Genomic DNA, 17,604 nt, shown 5'->3' with positions numbered 1-17,604 from the left:
AGTTTGAAAATTCAATTTATGGCAACTTTGTTCCCTTTTAAAACTGGAAACAGCTGGGTGTGGTAGCACACACTTTTAATCCCAACACTGGGGGGGGGGGGGGAGAGTGTGGTGAACCTCTGAGTCTGAGGCCAGCCTGGTCACAGAGGGAGTTCCAGGACAGCCAGGGCTACACAGAGAAACCCTGTCTCAAACCCCCAAAAAACCCAAATCAAACTAAACCAAACCAAATAATCAAAACAAAACAACACCCCCCCCAAAAAAAAAACNNAAAACAAAAACAAAAAAATCCCAATAAAACAGAAACTGGAAGCAGCATTAATACCAATCTGGAAACAAAACTAGCAGTGCTCTGGCTTCTTTAAAGCCGGTATTTGAAAGAAAAATGCTAGGTTAAAGACTTCTGCGGAGGGAAGGGGTAAGCTGCATTATTTCTCGTGAACATATTGTTTCTGCTCTGTATTTGTGATTCCAGGATATGACTTCAAGATTAAAATTACTCTAGGAACACCTTACCTTGTAAAACGGCTTGATTTCTTTAGCGTATTGGGAACTAAACCCAAAGTTACAAGGGAAATATGGATATGTTTCATATTTGGTTAAAGCAAGATAAAACTGTCTTTCAAAAATCTTCAAAAACTCTTGAATTTTAAAATTATTTATCATATGTACAAAACATACCAGGCTTCTCTTTTTAAACAGAGCACTATTTTTTAAGTACTTTAAGTACCAAGAATTGACTATAATACTCAGTTCATAATTTACTTTCCTTATAACAATTTTTTCTAAATTACTGAATTAAAAAGGGTGGAATAAATTAACATTTTAAAACAATTTCCCATAACTTAGGAAAATAAAATATTGTGCACAGAGCACACAAGCTCTGTCACATTTGCATAATCTTCTCAAAACCTCATAAACCTCTGCATTTCAGGCCTGTTGCAAATTCTTACAATGATCTCCTAGTTTATTAAACATACACTAGATCACGGTTGTTTCCATCGGAGCTTGAGTGTTGATCATCTTCATCAGACTGTTGCTCTGAGCCCTGTGAATGAATGTATTCATACTCGATAGGCTTTGGATAATTATATGGGTAGCCATTGTCATCAAAAAACCTCCGAAAGGTGAACTCATAGAAAGCATGCTCAGGGTGCTTCCCATTTTTATACCATCCGTTCAGAGTGTCACTGATACTTTCTTCCTCACTACCATCGCTCCACAACTTATCAGGATCAACAGGGTCGAAATTGGACGTATCTGTTGGATGTGTGATTTTAGGGATGTATGAAGCAGACTGCTGTCTCAGATCACTAGAGAAATCTATGGTCTTAAAAAACGGATGAGCCTTTATTTCATCAGCACCGTTCTTGCCGAGGCGGTCTTCTGGTCCTCGGCAAAGTTTGATAATGAGGTCAGAGGCTTCAGGACTCAGCTTAGCTTGAGGAGGGATGTGAAGAGAAGTTTGCCAGTTGATAACCTTTAGAGAAGAGTTTTAAAAATTAGGAAGAGATGAAACACAATAATTTCCCACGTTTTGTACCAAATGTCTTACTGGACTACTTGGTTTTCCAAATAATCTGCCTGGTACTTTACCTTCAATAACAAATCACTGCTAAACACACACATTCTTCTATCCTGTCCTCGTGAGAAGATTCACAGTAAGGTTGTTTGTTTTGTTTGATATTTGTTGTTTTGTGTTTTGAGACAGGGTTTCTGTGTAGCCCTGGCTGTCTGGAATTAGCTCTGTAGACCAGGCTGTCCACTAACTCAGAGATCTGCCTGCCTCTGCCTCCTGAGTGCCTGTGCCAATGCTGCCCAGCCATTTATTTGATTTTTTAAAAATATTTATTTATTTTATGTATATGAGTACATTGTAGCTGGAGAGATGGTTGTGAGTGATCATGTGGTTGCTGGGAATTGAACTTAGGACCTCTGCTAGCTCTGGCCCAAAGATTTATTTATTATTATATGTAAGTACACTGTAGCTGTCTTCAGACACACCAGAAGAGGGCGTCAGATCTCATTACGGATGGTTGTGAGGCACCATGTGGTTGCTGGAATTTGAACTCAGGACCTTTAGAAGAGCAGTCAGTGCTCTTAACCGCTGAGCCATTTCTCCAGCTCCATTTGTTGAGTTTTGAGACAGGATCTAGTAGGCTTGGCTGCTGTGCAACTTGCTAAGTAAACCAGGCTACTGTGGTACTCACAGAGATCTCCCTCTGTCTAACAAGTCCTGGAATTTCAGGTGTGTACAGCTATGCGAGGCTTAAACAGGTTCACCATTCCCAATCCCAAAACTTCCAAACCTGAAATACTTTAAAACATAAAAATTCGGGGGCTGCAGAAATGGCTTAGCAGTTAAGAACACTGAGAACTCAGAGGTTCTGAGTTCAAATCCCAGCAACCACATCTGTAATGGGATCTGAAGAAAGCTAGTGTACAGTGTATTATATAAATAAACAAACATAAAAATTCTTTTTGTTTTTGTTTTGTTTTTTTTGAGACAGGGTTTCTCTGTATAGCCCTGGCCATCCTGGAACTCACTTTGTAGACCAGGCTGGTCTTGAACTCATTAATCCGCCTGCCTCTGCCTCCCGAGTGCTGGGATTAAAGGCGTGCGCCACCACGCCCGGCAACATAAAAATTCTTAATGTTGATATGATATCATAAGTAGAGAGCTGTATACCTGAGCTATGTTGATTACATTCACAAAGAATTCACAGGAGCTGGGGTACAACTCAGTGGTAGAGCAAAGGTCTAGCATATTCAAGGCCTGAATCTTACTGCTCCAAAAAACCAAAACCACTCTAAAGAAATAAAGGTACACCAAAACTACAGTATAAAATTACCATCAGGCTGGGCGTTGTGGCGCATGCCTTTAATCTCAGCACTCAGGAGGCAGAGGCAGGCAGATTTCTGAGTTTGAGGCCAACCTGGTCTATAAAGTGAGTTCCAGGACTGCCAGGGCTATACAGAGAAACCCTGTCTCGAAAAAAACAAAAAAAATAAAAAAATTACCGTCAGGTTGGTTAATATACACAATCATTTCATGTTTAAACATGGAACCTATCCCTAAGAAATCTCAGTGTGTATATGTAAACATTTAAAAATCTGGAGGCAGAGGCAGAGTTCTATAAGTTTAAAGCCAACTGGTTTATATGGTAAATTCCAGGTCACTCAGAGCAACACACTTGAGACCCTGTCTCAAAACAAAACAATATCTGAAAGAATGTGAATGAAATACTCTGTCCCAAGTGTCTCCGAAAAGATTCATAAGTACTAGAGCACACTTATGGTAGAAGGGCTGATGACGTCATGCAAGTCCCACACCTTACCTTCATTTGTGTTTCTAATGGGGTTTGTGCCAAGAAAGGAGGTTGTCCCACCAACATTTCAAAAAGAATAACCCCGACGCTCCACCAGTCACACAGCTGTGTATAGCCTAAAGGTGCCAAAACACATAGTTATTCCCAAGAACGCTTTTGCAATACTCGGAATACAGACACTAGCATTATGTCAACAATTTATAATGTAAAATCAGCACTTTATCATAAACCTGAAAGAAATAGGGTATATTCTAGAGTAAGTTTGGCTGATTTAAAATACTACTGAAATACTGGTAAAAAATAAGTGCTTTACCTGTTCGCAGTAGCACTTCAGGTGCAATATAATTGGGAGTCCCAACCAGAGAATGTGCTAGACATCGCTGGTGCTGGCGAGCAGCTCTCCGCTCCAGTGGCTTCAGTCTGTCCCCACACCGACAATTGGAAGGATCTCCCCATTCGTTACTGAAATCCATGCTATCTTGCCGTGGGTGATCCCCTGTGCAAGAAAAAGGAAAAAAATGAAAAGAAAGCTATAGGACCAAAGTAACCCGAAGCCTGATAACCTCTGGTCATGATGCAGGGTCAGCAATAGTCCCCTGTGACGGGTAAGTGCATGAAGGACATCAAATCACTGGCAGTGGTACTATTACCGATGGGAGGCTGCTGAGGTATCAACAGGAAAAGTTTTGAACTAAGAGAAATTGAAGACTCAATAATGTATTCAATGTTCAATGATAACAATATAAGTCATGAGTAGTGGCTAAAAGTATCTCATTCAGACTAATTTTATTATTTCCCCCCCCAGTGGTATTTTGAAACACATTTCATCAATTTTATTCATTCAGCAAGTGACAATAAACAGAATCATTCTTCCCTCAGCTCCCACTCTGGTAGGGAGAAGCACAACAATCCAACAAACAAGAAGGAAACAGTTGACGATGAGGGGTGGGGTGGGGCGGGTCTCAGCTCGCTCGTGCTTGCCTTGCCGGGCGGGCTTCCGTGCCCAGCACTGCAATGACATGGCATGGTGGAATGCACCTGTAATCCTAGCACAGCTTTGCTGGCCCCTACTCATTTCTTTTGCTTTCTGAAGATGTCTTCATTATGTGTATACACACCATACGGGTATATGCACACAAGTGAGTACAGCACCCTGAGAGGTAGCAGGGTCACGGCTGCTTGAACTGGAGAAACAGGAGGTGTGCTCTAACTACATGGGTGCTGGGAACTAAACTTAGGTCCCCAGCAAGAGGAGTGTGCACTCTCAGCTGCTGAGCCATGTCTTCAGCCCTAATTTTTTTTTTTTTTTTTTTTTGAGACCTTGTCTCATTATAACCCAGACTGGCCTCAATCTTGCTATGTAGCATGACTTTGTGACTTCAAGGCCAGCCTCATCTACATACTGAGTTCCAGGAAATCTGAGCTTTGGAGAGAGAGAGAGAGAGAGAGAACTTGTCTCAGAAACAAGAGGACCAGCAAGACAGCCAGTTCCTCAGGACCCGAGTTTAATCCTCAGGTGAAGAAGCAACTGTGGCAATTGTCCTCTGACACACCCACATGCACACACACACAAAATAAAGGTCGGTGGTTTTTGGTTTGGGGGTTTGTTTTTGTTTTTGTTTTGTTTTGTTGTGGTGGTGATGATTAAACAGGAAATAAAAAAAAAAAAAATTAAAAGAAAAAAGTCTCGGGCTGGTGAGATGGCTCAGCGGGTAAGAGGACCCAACTGCTCTTCCAAAGGTCCAGAGTTCAAATCCCAGAAACCACATGGTGGCTCAAACCATCCTTAACGAGATCTGACTCCCTCTTCTGGAGTGTCTGAAGACAGCTACAGTGTACTTACATATAATAAATAAATAAAATCTAAAAAAGAAAAAAGAAAAAAAATCTCAATCGGTAAAGTGACAGCTGCAGACACCTAAGGATCCCCAACAACTGTGCCATAACCCCACCCCAGGGAAGGCAGACAGGGTGGACCCCTGGAACTCACTGACCAGCTAGCCTATCAAAATTCATTAGTTCTAGGTACATACAGTACCTTGTCTCAAAAGTAGGGTGGGAAAAAAAAAAAAAAAAGAAGAAAGAAAAAAAGGTCTGTCGACATGTCTCAGCTGGTCAGGGGGCTTGTCATCAAGCCTGATGACCTGAGCTGGATCTCTGGAACCTCCATGGTAGACGGAAAGAACCAACTACCACAAGTCGTCCTCTGATCTCCAAACATTATGGCATGCACACACTGTGCCCACAGACACATAAATATATAAAGATAACTGTAAAAATTAAGATAACCATCAAGGAAGGCACCTGACATAGACCTCTGCCTACACACATCCAAGAAAACATATGAATTGTCCACACACAAGTCTGTGTGTTTAACATGGAAGATGCCAGCCCTGAGCACTACATAGGCACACAGAGGTATGGCATGGACCTGTAGTCACAGCTATACAGAAAGCAGAGGCAGGAAGATTACCCAAGTGTTCAAGAGCAGCCTGGAGAACACAGAAAACCACACTGAGTATCCTTCACAGATATGACTTCACAGTCACACTAGACTGGATGACAATGGAGATGGAGGAGAAAGTAACATTTGATAGGATGTAGTAAAGGCAAGAACTCAGTCCCATGAGAAACAGGACAAGGCTTCCCACAGAGAAACAGCAACAGAAGGCAGTCCAGTACATTCAATATGGGAGAGATGTAAGGGCAACACACATTTACACAGAAAAGAGACGGGAGAGTCGGAAGCAAGAGACGTGTAAGATCTGATACATGACCGAGGAAGAGAGACCCCACAGTGTGGAGGCTGCAGCAGGAGGACACTGCTGCTGTGCTGTGGAAAGCAGACCTCAGGGAGAACAGCAGGCCGACTAGGTACCACAGGCAGCTTGAGGACAGAAAGGATGGAGCTGCAGAGGGCCTCGGCCACCTGGGCAGGTGCCAGTATTTCACTGTTCTAGAACAGAAGGATGGAATTGAGCAGACAGCTGTGGTAGCTCTTTAAGTTTTAATAGCTACATAAGATCCATGTGGAAACAGCATTTCTGGAGAGACACAAAAATCATTAACATATATAGGGTATTTAAAACTACTTGTAGTATCTGAAATTAACCTAGTTGTAATAATCTACTGGGAAATTTCATTAACATATAATTCTCATTTTCCAGAGAACATTCTTAAATCTAAAGTCTAGAATATAGCCTAGGATTTCTTCATTTGAGAAGAATCAGGTAATGAAGTTAAATGTTGAAGATAGTTAATGATTCCATTCAATGTGCTGGATATGGAAGAACGGGCCTATAATCCCTGAACTTGGAACACTGAGGCAGGATAACTGAGTTTAACAGTGAGTTCAAGACTAGCCTGTGCTGCGCAGTGAAACCCTTCCTCTCAGTGAAATACATGAAAAGAAAGAGGTCACCCTGCCTACTCACAGAAGCACAGAAGGCGAACGCTTACCTTAGAGGATGCTCTCAGCATTAAACTACAGGTTATGGAAAGCACCCAGGATACACTAAGTATCCAACAAGCATTAGATCAACTTATACTCCCATTAGCGCTTGAAGGGTTCTTGGTGAGGCAGTGTGGTAGAGATAACATGGGCCCTGTAATCAGACAAACCTGGGTTCAAAGCCTAGCCCTTACACTTAACTTCTGTCTGACCTTGGACGAGTTACTTCACCTAAGTCTCATGTCTTCATTCCGCTTCAGTGTCATATGACTAAATAGAATCTTGTGTATGTGTTGGGTTAAACAGGTTGTGTGACAGTTAAACAGGCTGAATGCTCTAAATAACAGTGAAAACAAATATATACACTATCACAGAGAAACCTCAAAAACTAAAGAAGCAACAACAACAACAACAAAAAGAAACACAAAAATATATACAAAATGATCATAAATAGTTTCAAGAATAGAAAAAAATGAAGTAATATATTATTGACAAATGCAACATAGAATGCTATAAAATATGCACAGACCTAGTGGCACAGGCCTATAATGACAATTACACAGAAAGCTGAGGCTGAAGGAACCCACGTTGAAGGCTTAGACCAAGTCTAAGTTCAGCTGTAGTCTGGGCAACCTATTCAGATGCTGTTTCAAAATAAACCCTACAAATGGCGAGGCTGCGGCTCAGGGGTGAGGACTTGTCTAGCAGGCAGGGCCACAGCAGCAGCCACAAGTCAAGGGAAGTAAAGAAAAGACTGGTTACACAGTTCTAAATAACCGGGTCTCTGGAGGAGAGCAGGGAGAAGAGTTATTAACGGTGTTTACCGTCTACTGTTAGTTTGGTGGACAGAGAGACTTCATTTAAAAATTATTTTTAAAACTGACACATTTCAAAAGTAACAAAATTTTGTAGTAGTTACTTAAAAACTTCCTAATAATATTTAGAAATAACTTGATGAACTCTTTAACTTTATAAATTTACTGAGAGAAGAACCAGCCTATGTCTACTGGTCTCATCCAGTGTTGAAGTCACTGTAAACTGTACTGCATAAACCAACTATATTAAATGGAATTACAAGCTCACTTACCACTCTGGTAGTACTTGGAGTCATGTGTCCATCTGAAGCCAGTGCACAAGCCAAAGTCAGTCAATTTAATATGACCATCGCGGTCAATCAAAATGTTATCAGGCTTAATATCTCTATGGATAAAACCCATTTTATGAACACTTTCAACGGCACAGGTAAGTTCTGCTATGTAGAATCGTGCCAGATTTTCAGGAAAGATGCCCATTCTAATTAATAGGCTCATCATATCCCCTCCAGGAATGTAGTCCATCACAAAGTACAAGTTGTCCTTGTCCTGGAAAGAGTAGTACAGGCGGACCACCCACTCATTGTCAGCTTCTGCCAGGATATCTCTCTCAGCTTTCACATGGGCCACCTGATTTCGGAGCAGAACATCTTTCTTTCGCAGAGTTTTTGTTGCATACAAAGCTTTAGTATCGACTTTTCTTGCTAGACAGACTTCACCAAACGCTCCTATTCCTAATGTCTTTATCTTTACAAACATAGACTTGTCCATTTTAGCCCTTTTAAGACGAATATAGTTAGACTCTTTCTGGCAAAGCATTTTTCTCATTTGATCCTGGGCATCTTGAGATAATCCAACCTAGGTAAATAAACTAGAGGTTAAATGAGGAATTGTACTGAAAGTAAAACATAGCTTAACAAACAATTCAGGCATATTTTTGAAAGTTAAATGCACAATAATTTTTAATAAAGCATGTTAGAATTCTAGAATGTGTTTCAGAGAAAAATTAATGATCAAAGTCAAGCTTAAGAGATAGTAAACAATACACAAAGTGAGTATATTTGCAAACTCAGCTGTAGGGAGCAAGAAGTGGATCTCCACAGTCAGGCTTCTATTCCTCTCTACAGCACTCAAGGAAAGCTTCCAATGCACAATAAAACAAGTGTCTGTGAACACGCATTCTCAGCTCTCTCCATGCAGAGCCCCAGACTACAGGGTTAGACGCCTTCACGAAATCCTTTTTGCTTAATGGCTAGGCTTCAAAAGTTTCCCCTTGACTTTATCTTTCACAGAAAGAAATTCTTTCACTCTAGGTTCAATCATTCTTTAAAACAGAGAGAGAGAGAGAGAGAGAGAGAGAGAGAGGTGGGGGTAGGGGGGAGGCACTGAAGCCAAGCCTGATCCCAGTTGATCCCTAGGACCCACGTGGTGGACAGAATCAACTCGTTCATGTTCTCTGAGGCTAAAAATTATATAAAAGTCATGGTAATCTTCTTTTTCTTTCTTAGGGCATCAGCATAAAGGTGAGACTCCTATTCCACCTCTAACAATACAAAAGGGACAACGTCCTTACCTTTTATATGTTCTGAAATTGCTTTTAAAGTTATTGTGGATAAGGGTGTTATGAAAACAGATGAACACAAAGGTCAGTTGTCAGCAGTGACAGAGCCCCTGGACTCAGAAGGTCTGTAGGGGGTTCCTTAGCTAATGAAGAATTTACTAAAGGTGAAAAGGACAAGACTTGGAAAAGTAGAGTCTAATTTTAGAAATGCAAGACTAATTTCAATACAGCAACCCCATGCTTCTGTTAGGATGTGCATTTGCATGCAGTCTTCAGAGTGGTAGCATGCCAGACTTAGTGCAGAACTCTTTCTCTTAAAATCTTACTTGCCTACACAGTAATGGAGGCTACAGAAGTCGGCAAAGCTTCCAACATCATGAAAGTTTAAGTCAGCTATTAGTGAAAGTGAAGAGGGAAAAGGAAAAATAAACTAAGAAAATACAGACTTAAGTAAGAAATTCTAAGGACAATATGAATAAGAGAATTCGGGGTCTTTCTCATTTAACACAATGATTTATATTAGAAAACAGTGTACTGAACTATGAAGTGAGATTTGACACCAAGCATAATCTTCATACACTTCAAGCGGCAGATGTCAAAGGAGGGAGGAGTCAAAGCTTTGCATTCTGAGCAAATGACACAACCACAATGGTGACAGTGTCACCATGTACCTACCAAGGCCAGCTACCCAGGAGCGAGCAGAGCAAAGCCTGGAGGGGCGAGCTCTGTACTCTGCTCTCCTCTTGCACATTTTCCTCCGCTACAATTAGCAGAGCAGAGTAACAGTAATGCAATGATTGCGACACTTCTTTTCATTTCTGTTGTTAGTTTTTTTCTTTGTGTGTGCATGGTGTGTGTGGGTATGCACGCTTTGCTACGTAGATGTGGCTACCTTGGAACTAACAAGGTAGGCTGCCAACCTCTGCCTCCTAAGTGCTGAGATCAAGGGAGAACCACCATGCCCGTGATTTTAACCCTTTCTAGTAATGTGTATGTAAAGAATAAACACCAAATTCACAACCAAGGAACAGCGTTCTTTTAGATATGTCAAAAGGTAACTCAGATCTTTCTAGCTGATCTTGTATGTCATAAAATAATGTATAAGACCTAGAAACTGCTGGACACTGGTGGCACACGCCTTTAATCCCAGCATTTGGGAGGCAGAGGCAGGCAGATCTATGTAAGTTCAAGGCCGGTCTGATCTAAGTATATAAAGTCACATAAGAACTTTATCACAGGAAATGCTGAATAACTGAAAATACTATGATCAAAAATTCCCACAAAGTCTACTCAAATTATTGACAACATACGACATTTTCCTACAAGACTCCTGGAGCCTAGTATTTTAAAATACCAAGGAAAGAGATGCTCAAGTATGAGAATAGTTTAAAGTTTTACCCGCATCATTTCGTTTTCTAGCTGCTTCTTCCGATGCAGCCGCTGCTGGTGAGACTTCAGGACATTCTCCACGTGTTGCTCCATGAAGAACTTAAAGGCCTGTGGGGAGTAACTCTGAATCCGAGACTCTCTTCGTTCTTCATCTTTCTTGTTTTTCCGAACAGTGATGGGCGAAGTTGTAATCTGTTTTTTTTCTTTATCCCCAGAGTCAACGCTGTCCAAACTCTTTTCACTATCATCTTCCTTGGGTAAGCTAGGCTGTTCATCTTTGCAGGGCTTACTGACCGATTCATATGGAGGAACAGGTGGGTTTTGGTGTAGCAGATGTTTTGGATAAGGTGGTGGTGGACCTTGATAGCTTGGAGCTTCAGCAACAGGTGGGATGACGGGCACGTTTGAAGCTGTACCCTCAGAAAAAGGGTTAGGCTGAACGGTCTGAACTGGCTGTGGCATCCAAGAAGGATGGGTTGGGGCTAACGCAGTCTGAAGCTCTGGTTTCAGGACGCGCATGCTTTTCACGGGCTGTTGAATAGGAGCTGGTGTGATCGCAGTGACTGTAGTGGCAGAAGGCTGAGAATTAGCAGAGTGACTTGCTCTACTTCCTAATGGGTTATTAAAAGAATTTGACCTCACTGGTATGTTAGGTTGCCATGTAGGAATTTCATGCCCACCGCTTGGGGATGACTGCACAGGAGCAGAAGATGACTGGGGCCAAGTTGTTTGTAGTCCAGGGACATTAATATTATAAAGCTCCATGTTATGACTGTTCCTGTTTGGCACCATCATCGACTGAGGAACGTTTCCATTGGCGAATGACGGCGGAGCAGCAGAACCCCCCGTTTGTAAAGCAGAAGGGCTTTGTCCATTAGCTGGGGTCAGAGGATATGGAGGTGGTGGTTGCCGATTCACAGAACCAGTGGGGACATTTTGGTGCACGATAAAATCAGTCTGACCACCACCATTCTGAACGCCAGGTCGCCCTGGTGTAAAGTTAAATTTGCTAGCACTTTGCATGATGATTGGTTGTCTACCAACTGGAACAGAATTAATGGCCCTCTGTCCCTGGTTAGGGGGATTCATGGGAGAAGTGTTAAGAGGTGGTGGAGGGTAGCCCTCCTGCCACGCCCCAGGTGGAACAGGAGAGATTCGGGAGATGACGTATTCCATGTTCCCAGAGTAGCGCTTTGTTTGAGAGTTTGGTTCCCATGAGGGGGGAGGTGGAGTGGTGCCTCGTGGGGGCGGGGTCTGGCCTCTCGGAGGTGGTGGAGGAGTAACACTCCTAACTTGAGGTGGTGGTGGGGGGTTCACTCTCTGGCTATTGCTTGGGTGAGCTTGAGCAAATGCTGTAATGCCGGATCCAGACAGAGGTCTTCCTACATCCGCCTGTGAGTTGGGGCTTTCAGAACGATAAACCACATTTTCTCCTAGAGATGGACCATGTCTCTGAGGAACTAAAGACTCTTTAGAACCTTTCCAGCTTTGTTTTCGGTTAATTGAATGTTGCACGTTTCCTATGATTACAAAAGAGAGAATAGTCATGTTTTTAACCTCTCCTTTTAAAATAATGTATCTCAGAATTCTGATAATACTGATACTCGAGTTTAAAAACTGTAGAAAAGGGTTAAGAGATTAATGTTACAACAGGATGACTATAGTAAGTTAATAAACAGTGTACTCTTGGACTGGAGAAATGGCTCAGGGATAAGAGTGCCTGCTGCTCTTTTTTTTTTTTTTTTTAATATTTATTTATTTATTATATGTAAGTACACTGTAGCTGTCTTCAGACACTCCAGAAGAGGGAGTAAGATCTTGTTACGGATGGTTGTGAGCCACCATGTGGTTGCTGGGATTTGAACTCTGGACCTTTGGAAGAACAGTCAGTGCTCTTAACTGTTGAGCCATCTCTCCAGCCTCGTGCCTGCTGCTCTTACAGAGGACCTATGTCCAGTTCCCACCACTCACATGGCAGCTCACAATGGTAACTTTAGTTCCTGGGGATCCAACACCCACTTTTGAGCTTCACGAGCACTAGATACTTATTTGTCATATACCCAGGCTGGCTTCAAAGTCTGGATCCTCCTGCTATAGACTATCACGTTCTGGGAAAGCAAGGATACACCAATCCTGCACAGATCTAAGAGAACAGATTTCACGTATTTCCATCAAACCCTCCTTCTCCAACAGGTGAGATAGTTCATATGGTAGTTAGCTTGATTTAGCACTTGTCCCCAAAGGATGTGAAATACAATTTCAGCAAGTGGTTTTATTTAAAAACATGTTTATTATATCTTCATTTTGTGTTATGTGTGTAGGTGTGCATGTGCCACAGTGTGCATGTATATAGGTCAGAAAATAACTTGAGGGAACTGCTTCTCTCCTTCCATTATGTAGGTCACAGGGATCAAACTCAGTTCCTCGGGCTTTGTGGCAAGTGCCCTTACCCACTGAGCTGTCTTTCCAGCCCTTAGTTTACTTTTTTGTTGCTGGTGAGGAGAGACAGGGAGGGATGTTCTTTGAGACATCCAGGATGATCTGGAACTTACAATTACATACCAAGTTTGAGGTTAACCAAAGCTACAGATGCCTCGCTATTATTATTGTTGTTGTTGTTGTTATTTTAGTGTTTCTCTGTGTAGCCCCAGCTGTCCTGGAACTCACTCTGTAGACCACACTGCCCTTGAAGTCAGAGATCTGTCTGCCTCCCACGTGCTGGGATTAAAGGTGTGCACCTCCACTACTTGGAATTATGTGTATATGTCTGTGCCCTTGAGTGCAGGTGCCCTTCGAGGTCAGACGCATCAAATCGAGAGCGGGAGTTATAAGCCACCGGACAGGGTGCTAGGACTGAAACTTAGACCCTCTTCAAAAGCAGAACACATTCCCTTTTGGTTTTTGCTTTTGTTTTTATTTTAATCTTGGTGTGGTTGGGTTTGAATGAAAAACATGAATGAGCCCCAAAGGATCATTGGAAGTGGCATTATTTGAAAGGATTAGGACCTGTGGCCTAGTTGGAGGAACTGTGTCACTGGGGGTGTGGTCTGAGGTTTCAGAAGATCTAGCCATGCCTTCATTGTCTTCCTTTTGCCTGCTGATCCAGATGTAGAACTCTTGGCTCCTTCTCCAGCATCATGTCAGCCTGTGTGCCACATGTGTCCCACCAAGATGATAAGGGACTAAACCTCTGAAACTGTAATCCAGCCCCAATGAAATGCTGCCCTTTACAAGAGTTACCATGGTCATGGTGTCTCTTCACAGCTGTAAACAGTAGCTAATACACGTCTCTCTTTATTCTGCACATTCCATTCCCCACTCTAAAGTACACATTCTTTTTGATTTTTTTCGAGACAGGGTTTCTCTGTATAGTCCTGGCTGTCCTGGAACTCAGAAATCTGCCTGCCTCTGCCTCCCGAGTGCTGGGATTAAAGGCATGCACCACCATGCCCAGCTTTAAAGTACACATTCTTAACCTCTAAGCCTGGAGACCTTGTCTCAAAACAATAACAACAAAAATTTTAAGGGAGAAATTTAGTTCTTTTGGTGTTCTCTTTTTCAAAACAAAACAAAATAAAACAAAAATGTGGGCCCTATGGGCTGGAGAGATGGCTCAGTGGTTAAGAGTACTGACTGCTCTTCCAGAGGTCCTGAGTTCAAATCCCAGCACCCACATGGTGGCTCACAACCATCTGTAATGAGATCTGGTGTGTCTGAAGACAGCTACAATGCACTTAAATAAATTAATANATTAAATAAATAAAATATTAAAAAAAAAAATGTGGGCCCTAAATTGGGGTTGCTTTTGCTTTCAATTCCTTTTAAAAAGCTCGCTCTTCTGAAATATTTCCTACCTATGGGGAAACATTTAGACTTTCGCACATGATAAGCCTCCTTTCAAATACTAAGGCCTGAACCCAGGGACTGGGTTTTTTTGTTTTTGTTTTTGTTTTTTTTTTTTTTGCATTTTGAGACAGGTTCCTACAAGATGGCCGAGTTAGCTCTGACTTGCAGCAATCCTGTTCCTGCCTCTAGAACTCGGATTACAGACATGAGCCCACGCTCAGCTTCACTCTGTCATTTATCTACAACGCTGGCATTTGATCTACCCTCCTATGTTATCATTATATAACTGCAACATTAGATAGATCAATAACCACTGCCTTCATCTCAACTTTATACAATTATGAAGCTGACTGGGGTGGTGCATGCCTTTAACCCAAGTGTGTGAGAAGCAGAGGCAGGTGGATCTCAAATTCAAGGCCAAGCTAGTTTACATAGAGTTCCAGGCCAGCCAGAGTGAGACCCCGTGTCTCCTTAATTCATGGTTAACTAGAAATTGAAGAAACCTGAGATCTCTCCCCCCCACCCCTGACAGTTTGATTTGCACTGTTCTCTTCAATGTCTTCAGTCTGTCCTAAGAAAACCATCTCAGAAGAGTTGTGCACACTTTTGTTCCTCAGTCAGTTCCGGTTATAATTATGATCCTACAATGGATAGCAATGAATTATTTAAGTGTTATCTACCAAACTGTACCTGGTCCAAAATCACTCACTATGCTGAAGTCCTAATGCTGCTCCCTGTCCCCGACATGAATAACACATGAATACGTTGTTAGTAAGGTTAAGTGATATTGCATGGGGTAGGCTCCATGCAGTATCACCTGTGTTCTACAAAAGGCCATCTAATACCAGGGTAATGGTTTCATGCCTATAATCCCAGCATTTGAGAAGCCAGACACTACTGTCAATTCAAGGCAACCTGTACTATTGTGAATTCTGATCCAGCTTGAACTACATAGCAAGGTTCTATCTCAAAATAAATAAACAAGAAAGCAAAATCAAAACAACCTACATACTACATAACACACACACACAGAGTATCCAACTCTATCTTCGACTTTTTTTTTTTTTTTAAAGATTTATTTATTATATGTAAGTACACTGTAGCTGTCTTCAGACATCTTGTTACGGATGGTTATGAGCCACCATGTGGTTGCTGGGATTTGAACTCCGCCTTCGGAAGAGCAGTCAGGTGCTCTTACCCACTGAGCCATCTCACCAGCCCGACTTTTTTTTTTTTTTTTTTAGATAGGTTTGCTATGTAGCCTAGGCTGGCCTCCAGCTCATGAGTTACTGGGATTATAAATGTGACCTACCATATCCAGCTTGATCTTCTTGATTAAGGCAAGAAAAAAAATATATCCCCTCTCAAAGTAATTCCTCCCTCTTCACTCAGAGAAACATGATTGAAAACAGTTAAACGTATACTTATTAGTATGTGCAAGGCCTCAAATTCAATTGTAACTCCGAAAAAAAAAAAATTACAAACCCCACTAAACAGGGCTGAGGAAATGGGTTAGTTAGCAGAGTGCTTGTAACAGCACCCATGTAAAAGCAGAGTGAGGCACAGGAACCTATAAACTAAGCACTGGGGAGATGGAAATAAAAGAAAGATTCCTGGGGGCTGGAGAGATGGGTCAGCAGTTAAGAACACTGATTGTGGTTCTAGAGGTCCTGAGTTTAATTCCCAGCAACCACATGGTGGCTCACAACCATCTGTATTGGAATCTGATGCCCTCTTCTGGTGTGTCTGAAGACAGCTACAGTGTACTCAAATAAATAACACTAAATCTTAAAGAGAGAGAGAGAGAGAGAGAGAGAGAGAGAGAGAGAGATTGAGATTGATTTAGAAGAATTTAGGAAGATACATGACAGTCATCTCGGGCCTACAAACACATGTGCAACCACACATTACTACAAATACATGTACACACACACATACACACACATGACAAAGCCATTGAACAAATGCTCACCAGTGCTCATGATGGTGTTTGTCTTTAATCCCAGCACCCAAAGGCTCAGATATGTGAGAATCTCTTAAAGTTTGAGGCCAGCCTCATCTAAACAGTAAGTTCCAGGTGAGACCCAGTCACATACATAGGTAGACAGACAGACAGACATGGAGAGCTGTTTGGGCTACTTCTACAAATTTGGCAAGAATTTGACTTTGGGCCAGAACAAAGTAGGCTCAAGATGAAAACAGCTAAGGAATGTGTCCTTTGTGTCTTGATGGATTTGACAGATGCAGGTGTTTTGAAGAGGAGGAAAAAGATGATGAATCACCTGGTTTCATGGTGGCATTAATGGGCCTGGCAGCTGCTGCAGACATCTGCTCTCGACGAGGGTCCTGGTAACTCATTTTACTAATGAATTCAACAGCAGCTTCTATGCTTCTGTTATTGGTTTTCTGAAGAGCTTGAATAACCATGTCCTGATAAAAAATATTTACACAAAGAAACCGTTTCAGTATAATTAGCAAAAGGAAAGAACAAAAGTAGTAAGCACAAGATAAGCACATAAATTCCTAGATATGAAAGACAGCGCCCTAAACCTGGCTGTGTCCTATTTCACTCTCATTTACTGTGTGTGTGTGTGTGTGTGTGTGTGTGTCCGCGCGCGCGCATGCGTGATGAATGCCAAGGTTGAGTGTGTGAAGGTCGGAGGACAACTTGCAGGAAGCAGTTCTCTCCAAGGGCCCCAGCCAGGGGTCAAGCTCAGGCCCACAGGCACCTTATCGATTGAGCCAACAGCCAGTCCCCAAACCCTATTATTAGTGTCTTCTTTGTAATTACTAAAAATAGCCCATAAATCTCAAATACTTAAGAAACAAAACAAGCCTTCAAATCTTAGCAGTATTTCTGTAATTGATGTAGGACACCTGCAGTTTCCTTCCCACAGTATGAACTTTTTTTGGAGTAAAAACAATAATGTAGTTTTATCTTTCATTCTTGCATAAAAATGATAATCATTTTTAAAAAGCAGTAAAAATACTAAAGATGGGCAGCAGGTAAATGAGCTGGCAGGCAGGTCTGGCAACTTGAATTCAATCTCTAGAACCCACAGAGACCAAAGGAGAGATTGAATCTACAAGGCTGTTTTCTAACCTTCAACTGTGAGGCTGGCGGATTTCTGAGTTCGAGGCCAGCCTGGTCTACAAAGTGAGTTCCAGGGCAGCCAGGGCTACACAGAGAAACCCTGTCTCGAAAAACCAAAAAAA

At 42.0% G+C, this 17,604-nt stretch overlaps 1 protein-coding gene across 1 annotated transcript in view; it reads right to left on the bottom strand.

The window, feature by feature from the left end:
• Positions 1-646: 646 nt before the first annotated feature.
• Positions 647-17,604, bottom strand: part of Lats1 (large tumor suppressor kinase 1) — a 28,241-nt gene continuing 11,283 nt past the window's right edge. The window contains exons 3-8 of the mRNA XM_021221415.1: positions 16,671-16,818; positions 10,552-12,062; positions 7,868-8,450; positions 3,643-3,825; positions 3,339-3,445; positions 647-1,480 (exon numbers count right to left, since the gene is read on the bottom strand). Of these exons, the coding sequence (XP_021077074.1) occupies positions 971-1,480; positions 3,339-3,445; positions 3,643-3,825; positions 7,868-8,450; positions 10,552-12,062; positions 16,671-16,818 (3,042 nt within the window). The 3' untranslated portion in view covers positions 647-970. The remainder of the gene's footprint in view (positions 1,481-3,338; positions 3,446-3,642; positions 3,826-7,867; positions 8,451-10,551; positions 12,063-16,670; positions 16,819-17,604) is intronic.

The sequence above is a fragment of the Mus pahari genome, chromosome 21 (assembly GCF_900095145.1).
Source record: "Mus pahari chromosome 21, PAHARI_EIJ_v1.1, whole genome shotgun sequence".
Taxonomy (NCBI): Eukaryota; Metazoa; Chordata; class Mammalia; order Rodentia; family Muridae; genus Mus; species Mus pahari.
Note: the sequence above shows the minus strand (reverse complement) of the source record. Positions and strands in the feature narration are given on the sequence as shown.